This window comes from Anabrus simplex, chromosome 3, assembly GCF_040414725.1.
Source record: "Anabrus simplex isolate iqAnaSimp1 chromosome 3, ASM4041472v1, whole genome shotgun sequence".
In the NCBI taxonomy this organism is placed as follows: Eukaryota; Metazoa; Arthropoda; class Insecta; order Orthoptera; family Tettigoniidae; genus Anabrus; species Anabrus simplex.
In genome coordinates, this window is record NC_090267.1 from 382,263,603 (window position 1) to 382,283,301 (window position 19,699).

The 19,699-nt window shown below is 37.3% G+C and overlaps 1 protein-coding gene across 2 annotated transcripts in view; it reads right to left on the reverse strand.

Annotated features, from left to right (window-relative positions):
* LOC136866399 (pumilio homolog 3) overlaps window positions 1-19,699 on the reverse strand; it is a 152,819-nt gene that overhangs the window by 95,778 nt on the left and 37,342 nt on the right. For both annotated transcript variants that reach the window (XM_067143322.2, XM_067143321.2), the window contains exons 6-7: window positions 15,812-15,986; window positions 4,791-4,913 (exon numbers count right to left, since the gene is read on the reverse strand). In XM_067143322.2, coding sequence (XP_066999423.2) covers window positions 4,791-4,913; window positions 15,812-15,986 — 298 coding nt within the window. The remainder of the gene's footprint in view (window positions 1-4,790; window positions 4,914-15,811; window positions 15,987-19,699) is intronic.

The window sequence follows — 19,699 nt, forward strand, 5'->3', positions numbered from 1 at the left end:
AATTTTCAGGAAAGGGGATAAAGTTTTGAAGAACTACAGGGGAATTACTATAATATCCCATGTAGCTACGATAATGGAGAGGATACTGGAAAGTAGTATAAGGTTGAGGGTTGAGAATCAGATACTGGAAAATCAGTTTGGTTTCAGAAGTGGAAGGTCAACAATAGAGCCCATTTTCATTATAAGACAGCTAATGGAAAAACAATGGGAGTACGGGAATGATATGGTGATGACATTCATTGACATTGAAAAGGCATATGACAGTGTCCCCAGGACTAAAGTTTGGGACAGTCTGGTGCAAAAAGGAATTGGACAGGGATTAATAAAAATGATCATGGCAATGTACAAGGAATGTTGTAGTTGTGTGCAAACACAAATTGGCAGGACAAGTTGGTTCAAAATAAGTAGTGGGCTGAGGCAGGGAAGTGTTCTATCACCAATCCTGTTTACAATAGTAATGGATGACATCATGAGAGGAGCAAAAGCAGAATATGGAAGAAGAGAAATGAACATGTTGTTATTTGCAGATGATATCGCGATTTGGGGAGAAGACGACAGGAAGGTTCAAGAACAGTTGGATGTGGTGAATGGGAAAATAGAAGAATCTTTCTTTTCCCTACCGCTTTTTTCCCACACCTGTGGGGTCGCGGGTGCGAACTGGGTCGCACATGTGGATTTGGCCCTGTTTTACGGCCGGATGCCCTTCCTGACGCCAACCCTATATGGAGGGATGTAATCACTATTGCGTGTTTCTGTGGTGGTTTGTAGTGTGGTATGTTGTCTGAATTTGAAGAGGAGAGTGTTGGGACGGACACAAACGCCCAGTCCCCGAGTCAGAAGAATTAATCAGAAGCGATTAAAATCCCCGACCCGGCCGGGAATCGAACCCGGGACCCTCTGAACCGAAGGCCAGTATGCTGACCATTCAGCCAATGAGTCGGACGAATGGGAAAATAGAAGAATGTGGGTTGAAAATAAGTGTAGAGAAGAGTAAAACCCTTGTTATGACTAGAGGGGAGAAAGAAGGGAAAGGTCAAATTAGACTTGCAGACAAGCCCCTGGAAGTAGTGGAAACATTTAAATACTTGGGGAGTGAATTAATGGAGAGATGCTGAGATTAGCAAGAGGATTCAAGCTGGAAGTTGTTTCTATCATAGTGTAAGAAACATGTTATGGGACAAAGATGTGCCAATGGAAGCAAAGGAAACTATGTACAAGATGTATTATGTACCCATAACTACTTACGGGGCAGAAACTTGGACAATGACAAAGAAGGATGAGAGTCGAATACAGGCAGGAGAATGATACATAAGAGTAGAAGAGACAAAATAAGGAATGAGAAAATTCAGGAAGAAATTGGAGTGGAAAAAATGAATGATAGAATAGAGAAGAGCCGACTAAGATGGTTTGGGCATATAAAGTGAATGAGTGATGAAAGAATGCCAAAAAAAGGTGATGGAAATGCAAATGCAAGGAATGAGAGGCCGTGGACGACCACGATTGAGATGGACGGACACAATCCAACGCAGTATTATAGCAAGAAACCTGGAATGGGGCACAGTGTTGGAGGAGGAGTGGTGGAAAGACCGAAGAAAATGGAGAGGAACCATATTTGCCCCTACCCGGCTACAGCTGGATAAAGGGAAATGATGATGATGATGATGATGAATAAAATTGATTATGCAGTCATTCAAGAAAGCATTATTTCCAGGAAGGGAAATATGCATTGATGGAAGTCTGATGGAATTTACCGGCAGGTCTTCACACATTAGTTCAATCCCTCAAAGAGAGCTTGTTTTGAAAAATTCTTTTTTACAAGAACACTTTTACAAGAACACTTTAAGCAAGCCTCTGACCTATGGGAGTAACGGAGTCCCACTCCCATTTGACAGGCGAGGGACTCCTTGGAAACAACTTGGCAAATGAAATGGAATTCGATGGGGAGCTATCAATATTAATGGGGCTTATGGAAGAAAGAAAGTAGAATTGGGTGAGTCAGCAAAGAGAATGCATCTGGATGTGCTAGGAGTAAGTGATATTCGGGTAAGGGGAGATAACGAGGAAGAGATAGGAGATTATAAAGTGTACTTGACGGGTGTTAAAAAGGGAAGGGCAGATTCTGGGGTAGGGCTTTTTATCAAGAATACCATTGCACGCAACATAGTTTCTGTTAGGCACGTAAATGAGCGAATGATGTGGGTAGATTTGTCAGTTGCAGGAATTAGGACTAGAATTGTGTCCGTGTATTCACCATGTGAGGGTGCAGATGATGATGAAGTGGACAAGTTTTATGAAGCATTGAGTGACATCGTGGTCAGGGTCAACAGCAAGGATAGAATAGTGCTAATGGGCGATTTCAATGCGAGAGTTGGGAATAGAACTGAAGGATACGAAAGGGTGATTGGTAAATGTGGGGAAGATATGAAAGCTAATGGGAATGGGAAGCGTTTGCTGGACTTCTGTGCTAGTATGGGTTTAGCTGTTATGAATACATTCTTCAAGCATAAGGCTATTCACCGCTACACATGGGAGGCTAGGGGTACCAGATCCATAATAGACTATATCTTAACAGACTTCGAATTCAGGAAATCTGTTAGGAATGTACGAGTTTTCCGCGGATTTTTCGATGATACAGACCACTATCTGATCTGTAGTGAACTAGGTATCTCTAAGCCTAGGGTAGAGAAAGTGAAATCTGTCTGTAAACGAATAAGGGTAGAAAATCTCCAGGACGAGGAAATTAGACAGAAGTACATGGATATGATTAGTGAGAAGTTTCAAACAGTAGACGGTAAGCAGGTTCAGGATATAGAAAGTGAATGGGTGGCATACAGGGATGCTGTAGTAGAAACAGCAAGGGAATGCCTAGGAACAACTGTGTGTAAAGATGGGAAAAGGCGAACATCTTGGTGGAATGACGAAGTGAGAGCACCTTGTAAACGTAAAAAGAAGGCTTATCAGAAATGGCTCCAAACAAGGGCCGAGGCAGACAGGAATTTGTATGTAGATGAAAGAAAGAGAGCGAAACAAATAGTTGTTGAATCCAAAAAGAAGTCATGGGAAGATTTTGGTAAGAACCTGGAAAGGCTAGGTCAAGCAGCAGGGAAACCTTTCTGGACAGTAATAAAGAATCTTAGGAAGGGAGGGAAAAAGGAAATGAACAGTGTTTTGAGTAATTCAGGTGAACTCATAATAGATCCCAGGGAATCACTGGAGAGGTGGAGGGAATATTTTGAACATCTTCTCAATGTAAAAGGAAATCATTCTTGTGGTGTTGCGAACAGCCAAGCTCATGAGGAGGAGGAAAATGATGTTGGTGAAATTATGCTAGAGGAAGTGGAAAGGATGGTCAATAAACTCCATTGTCATAAGGCAGCAGGAATAGATGAAATTAGACCTGAAATGGTGAAGTACAGTGGGAAGGCTGGGATGAAATGGCTTCATAGAGTAGTAAAATTAGCGTGGAGTGGTAAGGTACCTTCAGATTGGACAAAAGCAGTAATTGCACCTATCTATAAGCAAGGGAACAGGAAGGATTGCAACAACTATCGAGGTATCTCATTGATTAGTATACCAGGCAAAGTATTCACTGGCATCTTGGAAGGGAGGGTGCGATCAGTAGTTGAGAGGAAGTTGGATGAAACCCAGTGTGGTTTCAGACCACAGAGGGGTTGTCAGGGGGAGGACGAACGGGATCAGAAACTTTGCTGCTATTATGAGGAGATATGGGAAGGGATAAAATAAATTTATTTTACCTCTTGATGTTGTACTGTACAACAGCAGTGTGCTTCACAGAGAAGTTACAATAACAAATCAATTCACAAAGTTCAGAACAAATTTGGCTGAACAACTGTTGCAATCCATTCAGTTTTCAGTAGGGTCTCCTGTTGGAAAACTATCCTCTGAATTTGCAAGCGGACTTCTTGACAACATTTCATTCTAAAAAATTCTGGCACCTTCAAAAGCTAGGCCAACCAAAAAAATGTGAAATTTGTGCAGTCAAACAGAAAAGATCACAGACAGAGTATCAGTGTCAGAAGTGCTAAGTTCCATTATATCTAGAACAGTGTTTTGAAGCATACCACAAGAAATTACTTATTACGAAGTAATGGTACTTGGATGAGGAAAAACTGCACAAATTGATCTATTATATAGTTTTGGTACAGCAGGAGAAGTTGATGCTGAATCCATGTTTGTAGTGAAAGATTTGGAGATTTATACATATTTTTTGGTTTAAAAACAAGTGAACTCAGATGTTAGCGAAACTGTGTGTGCCTCACAAGTTAGAGATCTAGAAAGAAAATCCAAAACTCGTTCCACACATCCCCCCCCCCCCCCCCCCCCCCACTATCAGTGAAATGAAGAAAAGCAAGCTTGCAGTTTTACATGAGTGTTGATATCATGATCATACTCACAGGACCTCTAATTTTACAAGGAATACAAACCATTGCGAAGTGACTTTTTTTTCATTTAAGAAATCTCAAATGCACTGGCCAGAATTTGAATTGCAGCTGCCTTGATGAGAAGGAACTGACAACGTCACTCAGCTATTACTTTTCGAGCAAAATGTAGGTTTCTCATTACTTGCATAGTTCTTCTCTCAAGAGTCTACATTATTTGGGGTCTGTACAAATCTTTAAGTGTGAGATTCATTTTCGTGTAGATGCACAGTCTACAACTAGTGATGTATTTTATAATAAAATTCTTTCCAGTTCCCACACCAATTAATATTTCAAATGTACAAAACAGGTTGGAAAACAACTTAAGCTATGAAAATATTGAAATATTACCTTCTTTAGAGCTACTGTGTCATCTACACTATCAAAGAGCGCAAGAAGGAAGAGATGGCCATGTTCAGACAAAGCAACATTCTTCACATGGCCTTTAAGGTTCTTCATTATTTTCTTGCGATCCTGTAATAAAAATAACAAATGACATTAATACTTGTTTTTCTGTTAGAAAGCTAATACGAATATTTCCACTAAAAAATAAATGTACATAACTAAAAATATACGAGAAGCAGAAAGCATTTACTCTTTTGTTGCAAGTTCCGCAAGTTACCACTTCGGCACTGCACCCTGATGTGGAAGGAACTCTTAAGCTATAACTTCTCTGAATGCAAGATTCTGGTTTCTTGTCTTCATTTGTGTGCGGAAATTTGTTAGACGATTATCCTGACTGTACACTCAAATTAGTTCAAAGATAACACTTGTAGCACTTGTATAGATTCTGATGTAATTGATCTTACACAATACCTGAAACTTCACTTAAATTCACTAACTTTCAATACAATTCACGACCATTGTATCAACACTCCACCATGGTTTTAGCAACCATAGTAATTCGTCAGTTCTGGTTTTTATGAACATGAGTGTAAATATGAATGGGATTAAACTGAATGAGAGAACCGTCAGACATCTAGTTTTGTTATCATCTTGTCTGTAAATGTTCACTGATGTGGTTGGTATTGAAATAATTTTTGTCTATTATTTCATCTGTAGTGACTATGTTGAGTTATAATTGTATGCTTTCTTATAAAGAACTACTGGGAGTCTTATTATCTCACTCTTTTCAGGGAAAGTTTTAAGGCATATACTATGTATATGTGATCGTTTCAGGGAACCAATGTTGCTGTGATAACATAGCAGGAATACCCTTACTCAAATTTTATTTCATTAATATTAGAATGCTAGTAATTACACAATATGCAGCAATTGACTATGTTTGATTTATTTTAAGAGGAACCGTTGTTTGAATGTTAATCGTAGGGAGAATTGGAGTGTTATGTTGCAGGTAAGCAAAAGCAAATAAAATGTTTTCAGTACGGAAATATTTCCTGACATTTTCCAAATTAATATTTTCCCCTATTTATTTTGATTTGGTATCTTAACACATGCAACTGATGAGTTTGAAATATTTAATATACTGCTTATTTTATCAGGGATTGTTCTCGGAACAATGACTTTTTTAATGATTAATTTATTTTCATTATGGGACAATTTGATGAATCAACATATTCTCATAGCCAGTTATAGACCAGCTGACTTCTTTTTCTAAGAGTGGAGTTCAACAAGAGTAGGACCGAGATATTGCATTATTGGGCATAACAGTAACTCTTGTCAAGTGCAAATGTACTTTGGGATATATTTGTCTTTCCATCTGGATTGTTGGACAGCTGATTGTCATTATTCTGACTGTCATTATTCTGACCAGCTGTGACATTTTCACTCACTATTATTTTAATGTAGTAGATTATTTAGATTTTTACGAAAGTGTGGAACAAGAAAGAATCCTTCCATGTATATCAAAATTATATTGGTGTTGTTATTAAAGATTTTGGTTATAGTCTTACATTATTTCACATCTACAAATTGAATAATAATTATTGCACCAGAAATACCAGGATATTTTTTTCTTTTGTATCGTAAGATGGGAAACTTCTTCAGTGATTACTAAATACTTTAATGTCATTACAAGCTGATTTAATTTATTCACCCTTATATTCAGATTACCCATTGGCCTACTGAGATTGTTTCATTGCGTCTCCAATGAGTTGACAGCCCGGCTTACGTTAAATAGGGTAGTTTAAAATAAAAATTGCGAACATACGTGGAGCTCAAATGGATAAAATATATACATATGAATATAAATTTATGTATATTGAAGGAGGCAACATTCTACAACCCACTACAACCCAAAATTAGACAAATAGTTTTATTTGAGACAACTATGATACCATATATTATAATATACATAATAATATGATGACCAAGAAGGAAAAGTAGCCCACAATGATGTGAAGAACAGTCAGATCCTAGCAGACCAATTTGTGAAACTCCTTAATTGTGAATCACCATCCAAGAAATTTGAATACAATCACAAAGAACCAAATCCGTACTCGGAACCTCCAACTGTGGAAGAAGTCAGGGGCATCATAAAGACTTTAAAGAGCAAGTCAACTGTTTACCAAGAACTTAACTGGAGTACGGGTGCTCATTCGGTTGTACTAATTGGCGTCGTATATTTTTATATACGTACTTGGCTTCCCGCAGCCGTGACAGGTTCTGGACCTTCGAAACGTTCTCCACTCTACTTTGGTGTTTGGCCGCAGCGCGTGACCTTGAGTGTGCCGCGCTGGTCACCGGGAGCTTGCGGCTTTCTACTACAGATCTGTTCGTCTGCGAATTCAAGCCTTTTTGATCTTCGCATGTTGATTGGTAGTGTTGTGACTTTGTGCAGGACAGAATGTGGTGTCGTGTCTTTGTGCCTAACAGAGTGTAAATCTGACCTCCAACATTCATAAACATTTTACATGTTTTTTATGGCTGATGATGACCTAGACTAAGGTCGAAACCGGTCCCATTTAAATAGAAATGTGATTGCTACGTTTCTTTCTTTTGAGTATTGAATAGGTTGAACCTCCTTTCCAGTTATTTAATTTTTAGCATCTGGAGAAGACGGGATTATTGCAGACCTTTGGAAATATGCTGCTGATAGAGCAATCATTGAACTGACAAGAATCCTGAGCGAGATTTGGGAGAGGAGAAGCTGCCAGATGGATGGACATCAGCGTTGATACACCCACTTCACAAGAAAGGAGGCAAGACAGATGTTAATAATTACCGGGGAATATTGCTACTACCAGAGATATACAAGATATTTTCAAAGGCACTGCTACATAGGGCAGAAAAACAATTGGTGCCACAAACTGGTGGGTATCAAGGGGGTTTTTAGAAAGGGCAGATCATGTGCAGAACAGATTCTGAACCTAAAACTGATCATTGCATACCAGAAACAGAGAAACAAGAAATTCATGCTCACATTTGTAGACTTCAAAAGGGCCTACGATTCCATAAAAAGGGAAACAAAGATTCATATCCTAGAAGAAATGGGTCTAGACAGGAAGACGAGAGAACTCATTAAACGGACAGTGAGTGGTACAACATCCAAGTTCAAGTTCAGAGGGATCCTATCGGAATTTTTTGGGATTCAAAATGGGGTCAGACAGGGAGACGGACTATCTCCCCTTCTATTTAACTGTGTTCTTGACAAAGTGATTAGAGAGGGGCACCGCAAAATGCAAGGAGTAGGATACGAATGGGATGCAGGAACAAAGGAATTGGAGTCGACTGTTTAGCCTTTGCGGATTGCATTGTGGTTCTGTCAGAGTCAATAGAGGAGGCACAGAATCAAATTGTCCAACTCCAGGAAGAAGCAAGTAAGGCAGGCCTACGGATTTCCTTCGAGAAGACACAATACATGACCAACATCAAAACAGCACCCATATGGATGACAGTTGAGAGAGAAAGGATTCAGAAAGTGGAGAACTTCAAATACCTGGGGAAGTGGATAGACAATAACCTGTCAGAAAGAGGGGCACTGTTATCGAGAATCAACAACATGAACTTGGCATATAAACTAAATATGAACACTTACAACAAGAAGAATATCTTGACCAATGAAAAACTCAGACACTACCAGGCAGTGGTCTGCGCGGAGTCTTTATATGCAGCTGGAAGTTTGAACCTGATAAAAACAGGATTGGTCAAAAAGTTGGAACTAGTGGAGAGAAAGATTCTGAAGAAGATACAGGGACCCCAAATAACAGAGGATGATCATACAGAAAGAAACCAAGAATTATATCTCAAAATGGAAAAAATCTCAGATACCATCTGGAACAGGAGAGCCATGTTCTTTGGACATATCTACAGAATGAACCCTGGAAGACTGACCAATCACATAATACGATTTTTGCTGACCAGAAAAACTAGAGTTTGCTGGGACCAGGAGGAGAAGAAGGACCTGGAAGAAATGGAAATATAAGGAACGGAAATCAGCAACAGGAATACTTACAAGTCGAGGATCAAGGCCACAAAGAAGTATCAAGAAAATGTTAGATCCCGTACCCAAGTGCCATGGACAGAAGAAAGGAGGAGATTGCAGAGTGAAAGGATGAAGGAGTAGTGGACGAGGATTAAAGCCCAGAAACAGATGAAGCTGAATTCACATTAACGTGGTCCATTGTCAGCCAAAATGAAAAAGAAGAATGATGACATGTGATTGCTAAGCAGTTATGGTTATGTAATTGATGATTGAATATGGAGATTGAAGGCGATGATTGCTGAAGTACTGATAGAGATTGTGTGGATGTGAGATTAATATTTAAATGATAATGAGGCTAAATTATATTAAGACAGGATATCTCAGATAGGTTACTGAGATACTTGGAAGGACAAAAATTAATTAGAGGACAGAATTACTGTAAATAGTGGAGTAGTTAAACATGTGTTAGAAATTAGGATAGTGCTATATGTTAGGTTTTATGAAAATATTTTGTTTGCTAAAGCTTAACCTAATATTCATTTCAAGTTATGAAATTTTGTCTTGACTACCCTTATCCTATATTTTGATTTTAAAGGAGTACTTGAAACTTATAGACAGAGACTGAGTGTGTGGCTAGGATTTTAAGGTATTGTGAGGACTCTGAAAGTTCAATAGTTAAATCAACTTTTCTTTTTTTAAGGATGGCTACTAATGCCCAAATAAAGGCACTTTTAGAAGATTTGTCGGGGAAAGTTAGTAAAATCCAGGAATAAGAAATAACTGAGAAGAAAATTCAAGGACTCGAAGCAACAGAAAGAAAAATTCAGGAAGGATTAAAGGCAAATGAAAAGGAAATTCAACAAGGACAAGAAATGACTCCGAAGAAAATCCAGGAAGACTAGAGGTAAATGAGGAAAGAAATCCAGGAAAGACAAGAGATAATGGAAAGAAGAATCCAAGGACATGAAGCAATTAGAGAAAGGTAAGATGCTGGATTTAAAGAAGCCCAAGAAATGATTTGTCGGGACGTGTTGAAATTAACAGAACAAAAGCTTCAAGAAGTAAAGAGAGAAATCCAATATTCACGAACAGAAGTAGCAAATTTGATTCAAACCAATAATGAGGAAGTAAATAAGCAGTTAAATGAATTGAGAACTGAATTATCAAATAATATTATGAGAACACAGGCCCAAATTAATCTAGATTTAGAGATAATAAAAGGAGAAGTCTACGTTATATCATAGAAAGAAGGAGATCCACCTAATCAATACTAATTTATTAAAATTTTCTTTATAACAGGACCGGTTTCGACTCTTCACAAGTCATCCTCAGCTGTCATATACATACACATTAGAATACATGTTTTAATAGTTGCACCTTGCCAATAAACATTTCATATTTGACTGACATTAGGTAATATGTTTCAGAGTGAATAATTCTGTTTTTTTATGTCTAAGTTTAGAAAACCAATAATATATTAAAAAGATACCTCTTTTTGAACACATTAAAAGGATCACAACACATGATAAAATTTGCTATGTACACCTGACCTTGAATATATCATTAACGTTCAAGTTTTACCAGTAAAACAAGTTCCTAGAATGACTTTGCCATATTGCGTTATTTTTAGTCGTAAGGTCTATAAAATGTGCGTAAATGTAACTGCGTATACTCTTATAATATACTTTATATTAGGCTTATACCTTGTCAAATTAAGTAATATGAATCTGAGCTTGAATTTACGTTGACAAAGTGATATGTATGCGTTTATATTAACAGTAAGCCAGGTAATTAAAACCTGTGTTGAATGACCTCTTCAATTGTATACTGTGTAAAATACATTACTTGCAACATAAGACAATAGCACACTTCAATATGCAAATGTTAAACAAAGAGTATAAGACATTCATGCAAGTTTTTGTACATATGAAGTACTGTTTTCGTTACGCGTACATGCCAAGTTCAAATGGGGCACTTTTTGTTCACCATATGATATTTACTTAAAGTCCAACCACTATATAGCCTATATTTTGTTCTAGTTAAAATGTACAGATTTGAAGATGAATGTGCTACTGAAGTCTGAAACCGTTAATACAGGAACACTAGCATGTGAAAGCTGTTGGTGTAGGTCTATGACAATAACTATCCGTGAAAAGTAAATAAATTAATTAGAAGCACAGAGAGAGAGAGAGAGAGAGAGAGAGAGAGAGAGAGAGAGAGAGAGAGAGAGAGAGAGAGAGAGAGAGAGAGAGAGATATATGTTATATATATATATATATAGTAAAGATACTTACAATATGGATTTACAGATTAAATTTTCTTTCGAAAGTGAAAATAATAAAGCATTAAACTTTCTTGACATTACAATTATTAATGACTCTAATAAACTTAGGTTTAAAATATTTAGGAAACCTACTCAAACGGCAAACGTAATTAAACAAAATTCTGTACACCCGGCAGCACATAAGAGGGCCTCCTTTTACAGTATGATTTATAGAGCTTATAATATACCTATGTCAGAAGCAGATTGTAAAAATGGATACTATTTATTTTATAGCAAAAAGAAACAGGTTCAACAGGCAATTAGTAGATAAAATTATTAGCAAAATTGAGAAAAAATCATTTTCCACATTAAGCAAGGATACCAAAAAGAAAGAAGATAGTTACGCCCTTTTTACTTATAGTCACAGTAAAATATACGAAATCACGAACGTTTTGAAGAAACTTAATATGAAAGTTTCTTTTAAAACAACCAATAACAACACTCATCTTTTCTGCAATCAGCACATTATCAATAACGGCAATAGCAAATTTCAGAAATCAGGTGTTTACAAATTAAAGTGCCAGCAGTGTCCCGCCAGTTATATTGGACAGACAGGCCGCAATTTTAACATAAGGTATAATGAACATGTTAATGCGTCAAAGTACGGCAGATTCTCAGCATTCGGTTCTCATATGGATGATACCAATCATACATTCACGGGCATACAACAAGACCTTCAAATTCTCCATTTATGTAAGAAAGGAAATCTATTGAATATTTTAGAAAACATTTTTATAAATATTGATCAAAAATGCAACCCGATTTATAATCTTAATGAGATATTGGAGGATATCAATATACTTTTCGAGGAGTTAATCAATAAATTCTTTTCACGAAGGCGCGTGAGTATTATGTCACCTCACGCCTCTCCCCTTATGTCAAACTCCTCTCAACCTCCCCTCACAGTCAGTCATCAACGACCTTCCAGGACGTCACTAAGTTAGCCTTAGCACTTGAGGTGGAGTGGTCGATGTAGGACGGGCAAGTAGGTGAGTGACGGGATGGGCACTTAGTTCACATTTAACGGCATTTTATTCTTCAGTTCATATTTTCTTTTTCTTTTTAGGCCCCTATTGTCAACACACAATCAGGTTCAACTTGCATCAGTATAACTCCACCTCCTAATCAAGAAATCTATCACAATGTGGCATCACCAGAACACTGCTTTATGTACAATATGCACATAATTTTATTTGCATAGCCACTTAAGGAGTTTTATAATTGACAATTCGTTGTTTTGAACAACAGTTTTAACATATGATTTTAATTGGACTTCATGCTTCATATCATGTTCACACTGCACCATTTTAATATTGAAGATTGACAAGACGCTATCACGCTGCGTTACAGTATACAAAGACTTTGCATTTACTTATTTTAATGTGTCTTTGCCTTATTTTTAATGTTATGTATTTGTATTTGTGACTGAAGATGTCCTATAGGAGGACGAAACATGTTTCACGAGTGTAATTTAATGTAGTCTTTGTAATAAAGGCAATTACAGTATTGTAAAGGTGGAATTATAAAATCTAAATTTTCACAAGTTGATACTTTGACAATACGGGCTCTAATATGAAAAAAAAAAAAAAAAAAAAAAAAAAAAAAAAAAAAAAAAAAAAAAAAAACACATATATATATAACGTGCACCGTCCGTACTATCGCTAAATTGAATGGCTTTAACAACTCTTTCATAAACCGTATCATCAACAAATTCAAACACCGTCCTAAAACCACGTTAACAAAAGACAAAACCAAAGCCACTGCATTTTCCACTTTTACTTTCACTCAAGATGCTTATAAAATATCCAACGTTCTTAAAAAACACAACATGAAAATTTCCTTTAGAACCATTAACAGAAACCTTGATATATTACACAACTCTAAATCATTAAATAAATCTGATATTTTTTCCATATCTGGAGTATACAGATTCAAACGTAACAACTGCAGCGCCTCATACATCAGACAGACTGGACGCAACTTTAATATTAGATACTCCAAACATATCAACGCCATTAATATAACAGATTCTCTGCAATAGGACAACACATACAAGACTCTAAACATTATTTCACCAATATTGAAAAAGACATAAAAATACTTAAAATTATTAACAAAGGCCCCCTTTTAAACACTACTGAAAATTGTTTTATTCACCTTGACCAATACTTCAACCCGAATTTCAATTTAAATGACATTTCTGAAAAACCCAATATTCTATTTGACTTACTAATTCTTCTTCTCAAAAATGCTAAATTTCTAAACCCAAATTCAATTTTCCATGCCTTACACAGTTCCTACCCATGTTTTCTACCTCCAATAACCCATCCACCTAACCCACCCTAAACTTTTCCTCCTTTATTTCCCTATCCTATCCTATCTTCTTTTAACTTCCACTCTATTAATCTTGTACTAATCCTCCTCCTTTATAACCTTATCCTATCTTTTCATCTTTCCTCTAAAAAAAAAAAAAAAAAAAATCCGAATTGAACTGTATACTATAAAACCACCTACAGTTCAGATGATTACAACATTCATATTTAAATTCATACCTTACACTACCTCAAATATGACCCAAACTCTTATCTTCAAGAAATAACCCGCTATGCATATGCGTTTTTCATTTGTTTCCAATATTGCGCTTTTTAACATTTTACTCCTCACAGTTGTTTTTTATGTTCAACTGTTCTGCATCTCTAAAGAATCTATCATACAAGATCCTATAAACATTAATATATACTTAAATTATATTAAATTGTATTATATATCTTCGCGCCTTGAAGCATTTGCAGACTTGATCACTGAACTATTCACAGAGTTTCATTAGCATTTAGAAACACAGTGCCGGACATTACGTATGTTGTACTACTTTTCCAGAACTTGCATCTTACTTCATTTAAGTGACTTATCTTCGACTTCTAATATAATTTTAGGACTTCAAAATTATTACATTGTAATACAACTTCACGCCTAGCAGTATTTGCAGGCTTGTTTACAGAACTATTCACCAATCCTTATAAACATTTTGAAGCACAGTGCCAGACATTACGTATGTTATGCTGCTCTTCAAGAGCTTGCACCTTGCTTCATTTAAATGGCTGATCGACTTTTACTGGATTTTTTAAAATTTGTTTTACGTCGCTCCGACACAGACAGGGCTTATGGCAAAGATGGGATAGGAAAGGCCTTGCAATGGGAAGGAAGCGGCTGTGGCCTTAATTAAGGTACAGCCCCAGCATTTGCCTGGTGTGAAAATGGGAAACCGTGGAAAACTATCTCCAGGGCTGCCGACACTACTGGATTTTAGGATCTTACATCCTGCAGTGCAAATCGCTATAGTGTCATAGTGCTTCTTGATCTACTTTTAGTGAAAGACTTATCCTTTACTTATTGTTTTCCTATGCATTGTTTTATATTTTTATTTAATCGGCTGATGATGACCCGGAATAGAGGTCGTAACCGGTACCGCTTTTAATCAAATACAAATGTAACATTCCATTTCTTATTTTCCTTGTATTGAATAGGTTGTACCACTTTTCAATTTAATTGTGGTACCGTTCAATACGGAACATTATGAAATTTTTATCTTTAAATTACTTTATGCACCCTTATATCCAGATTACCCACTGACCTACTGAGATCGTTTCATTGCGTCTCCGATGAGTTGACAGCCCGGCCTATGTTAAACGGGTGCGTAAGGTAGTTTAAAAAAAAAATTGTGCCCATATGTGGAGCTCGAATGGATAAATCATATGAATACACATTATGCCTGCGAAGCTTCCAAGCGACAAAGAACAGTTTGTGATCCGGTCACAAATCTGCAAGAAAAAATTTGTTACAATGACTTTTGTCCCAAACCTCGTATATTTTATAGTTATAACCAGGTATCAGTAAGGCAATTTCTAACAAGGAGATAAACATCCTCTGCATGTGTCCCTAACCTGATGAACAGACACTTCATGATGAATTTCAGTCATTTCTTTCAATGACGGCCCATCACCCCATTTATGATGACCCGTCCCGGCTAAAGCTGTTGGTTCGACCTGTAAATGGAGCTTTTATCACCTCCCAACCCTTGGAACAGTAGTACTGGCTGTACAGTAAACTCCATTACTGCAGCAATACCTGGAGGGACAGTTAATCGTTACAACCAGACACACAAGTTATGTAACTTTTAAAATAAGACATTAATTCTACAAACTGTTCATGCACATTTTCTCAAGAACTGCAAGACTGGAAATATGATTGCACCCTCTAAAATTTAAGATACAAAGTTTCTGTTGATGAAATCTCTGAAGTTTTCAATGATACACGACATATTACTCATCAAAGTTGCTTTACTTTATTACTTTCTCTAGGAGGAACTTGACGATTTTCAAGCCAGGCTAAAATGGCCAGTCTTCAATAGCTAATGAGCAATTTTCCTTTATTTGTACAAAATATAGTGGATAATGACAACGAATGGAGAAGAATTGTAGAACTTCTAACATAGACTAGTGCTTTGACAAGCCAAATATAAATCTTTGAACCTCACAGACATCACATCAGGTCTAGCACATGTTACGCATATGCTGCTTCTTCTTTGTAATGTTGTGTAATTAGAGGATGAGTTAGGTACTTTCCACAGAGCAATAAGGCACGGCAGTATACAGACAGCAAACATACCTTGGTTGTTAAATACCAGCAGCACATCATTCCAACTCGAGCTCCTTCTCTGATATGTAGCAGGTCAAGTACGTATGGATGAATGGAAGTTAGAATTTCATCTCTATCCTTTGATGTTGAGTTGTTCAAGAATTCCAACACTACAGAAAGTACCAAAGTTGATTTGAAAAGCCCCCTGGAACAAAAAACAATTTTACATTTTAAATATAATTTATTTTGCATATGACATATAGCTGTTGATTCTACAACTTAAAAGAACTTTGTCAACAAGTTTTTTCCCTCCCTCAAAGTTAACAATAGAATCCTGAAGTACAAGATTTATCATCCAAACAAAAGTTTATTTTAAAATGTGAATTTTTTCAAATCACGGAAGGACCAATTACGGTCTATCGTGTGTTTGACGAGAAGAGAGACTCTTTCTGCTCTTCTTTTCAAATAGCTGTCACATGACAGGTGAAGAGAAGCAAACAGAAACTCATAGTCCAAAATTTGGTAAACATTAACATGGATTGAATGCTCCTGCTAGGTTGTGTTTGTCAGCACAGTTTTCAAGAAAGGATTAGGAAAGCCCAGTACCCACAGCAGGCAGGGCAGGCACTTGCTACACTTTCGGTAACTGCAAAAGTTTCCTCAAAGTCATTCATTCTCAAACCCCACCTCCTGAACTGCCTTAAACTTCAGAGAGGAAAATTCTCTTCTCATGAAACACAATATAAAAACCTGTGCTCTCTCAAAATTCCAAGAACACCTAACAGTGGAAAATGAAACAGTTGTCTACAATGAAGAAATGGAAAAAAATAAATGACCTATGGGACAAAAATAAAAGCAAGCCAAGGAAAGAAGCAGTGGCGATCTTCAGATTGGAAACAGGACATGACTGCTCAGCTGCTCTAGCTAGAAACAAAATATTCCCAATGGAAAAGTGTACCATCTGCAAAGTTACAAGATCAGTGCTGGACTTGAAACACCTACTTCGGTGCACAGGACTCAACCCAACCCAACAAAAACAAGGAAATTTACTAGTCCTATACTGGGCAGCCAGGAACAAGATGAAACAAGACTGCTCCTTAATACATCTGTATTTTTTTTTTTTTTTTTTTTTGCTAGTGGCTTTACGCCACACCGACACAGATAGGTCTTATAGCGACCATCTGTACTTTATTAATGTTATTTGTATATTACTGTCATCTAGAGATATCAATTTTGTATTGGAGTATCAGAAAAAGAATACATTGATCTAGAGGTTCAATCATATATATGTGATTTGCTTTTTACGGTGAACTTTTGCTTTATCATGGGATTGTTTTAGTGTTAATACAAGTGATACATTTCTCCCCTGAATATTTTTTAACTTTCATGGAGCTAGTTACCAGTGAAAATGTCTCCTGGACAATTGGAACTACCACAGCTGAGTGTGAACCAATATGGTTATATGGTTTGCAACTTCCATATCATTTTTAGATGGGAAGTTTACATCACAACTAACAGAAAAGGAAGTTTAAGAATGAATGGCTATAGAAATATGATGAGACATTTGGATATAGCTCATTGGGGAAACATGAATAGCACAACAATGTGGGAATATGCAAAGTCACATCTTAAAAACATTCATATAAAACAGGCAAGTCAAATATAACTGTCACAGTCTAATTCTAAACAAAGTACACGTTTCCTTGCGTGTAGGCTATTGTCCAGAAGGGATGCAGTCTCCCAACATTTCACCAAAGACTTAAATTCTTAGACATCAGGACATCTCTCTGTCTAATACAGCAACACTGTATTTAGAAAAAAGAAGATTGATCCAAGTAGTTCAATCACATGTACGGACATATAATACCATCTTCAAATAGATGAGCTCTACCCTCATAATTTTTCTCAGCTCCTGACAAGCTCATTTCTGCTTCCCAGCTTCATCAGGAGGGTGGGTATCAACACTCAAACCCATTCGTGCCATATGACGAGCTGTGGTCGCGTGCGGTGTTTCGGCGCACAAATCAAATGACGAGTTCAGCTCGCAATGGCGCAGTGCCTCGCTTATTTCTGTATATTAGATTCCCTTTGCAATATAATTTCTAACAATACATACTGTAGGGAACTACAGGCATGTACTGTTGGTAAACAATGCTGTCTGTATTTCAGTGTGACACTGCGATTGCTGAATGACAGTTTATTTTCATCGGTATTCAGTATTCATTATGCAGAAGCGGTTTCGTGGTAATGTCGATGAGAGATAGAAAGCGTTTGTAGACATTAAGACGACAATTATGGCAATAATGACGTCTGGAAAATGAATCCGAGTTCGAGGATAGTGATAGCAACAGTAAAAGTTACTGAAGTGAATAGAATATTGAAGAAAGTGAGGGTGAAAATGCCGTGCCAGGTTCTTCCAAATGCACGCGGCCGGTGACACAAAAGAACAGTAGTGATTGGAAATTGGAGAAGAAAGACGATAATCCTGATATATATATATATATATCCATTTCGTGGATACAGCGGTGTTTCAGGAATACTTACGACAAATATATATTCCGCCCACCGTCCGAAAATGCGATGTTTTAGAGTACACGGATCTGCTCTTTTTGAAATTATTTCAAATGAAACATTCGTACCACAGCCAGTCGACACTCAAGGAATAGAGAATGGGCAAGTCATAATCTTCAATGACATGAATGCGAAATCTGAGTAAATTATCTGCATTAGTTTTTATTGTATGCATGTTTTTGTGTGACAGGTACGCTGAAACTACAGACAGGCAAATTAAATCTGATTCCACAGTCAACAATGTGGCCATTTATTGTGACTTGTATTGGTTAAGGTGCATTCTTGACAGATTTTCAATCTTGACACTGAAAGTGCAGAATAAGGAGACAGCCTGCGGGGGGGGGGGGGGGGGGGGGGGGGGGGGGAGAAAAAGGATTTTTTTTCTAACGCTACTCTTTTGTCGGAAATCACCCAGAACAAATCGAGCTGCTTTTCTTTGGATTAATCATGATGAATATAAGAAGTAGTAAAAGACTAGGAACACAGGACAAACACAAAAGGAGAAAAGGATACTAATGAGTCAATATAAGTAATGGAAAGGAAGAAACAAGTGACAAATCAAGTCATAATGTATGTAGAAGATAGCAACATGGAAAGGAGCACATAACAGGATAAACACAATGACAGGTGAGTGTAGGAAGAGAGAGCCATGGAAAGAGGAGACAAGGATAAATATGAAAATCAATCTCAAAATCTTCTACACTACTGTCCTCAAATAGATCATCTCTCTTATCTATCTCAGCTCTTCTACATCCATTTCTTCTGAGGCCCTGACAAAGAGTAGGATAAGAAGAAAGCTGGACAAATACAAGAATGCAAGTGAAATGAGCTCATCAGGGGCTGAGAAGAAATGGGTGTAGCACTGATGAGGAGAGAACCTATCTATCTGAAGATGGCAGAGTATGAAGATGTGGAGTGAATGCTTGTCCTTCATATTTGTCCCGCTTCCCATAATGACCTGTCACTCTTTATCCTACTATGTGTTCCTTCTTATGTCCTTATCTTTCTATACAGATAATTATACCCATAGCACAAAAATCCAACAGTCACAAGTCAAATTCCATATACAGTGAAACCTTGGAATGCGATTAACTTGGCCTACGAGTGTTTTGCAAGACGAGCAAACATTTTAAATAAATTTTTTTTTTTTTTTGCTAGGTGCTTTACGTCGCTCCGACACAGATAGGTCTTATGGCGACGATGGGATAGGAAAGGCCTAGGAGTTGAAAGGAAGCGGCCGTGGCCTTAATTAAGGTACAGCCGGGCTGAGTGGCTCAGACGGTTAAGGCGCTGGCCTTCTAACCCCAACTTGGCAGGTTCGATCCTGGCTCAGTCCGGTGGTATTTG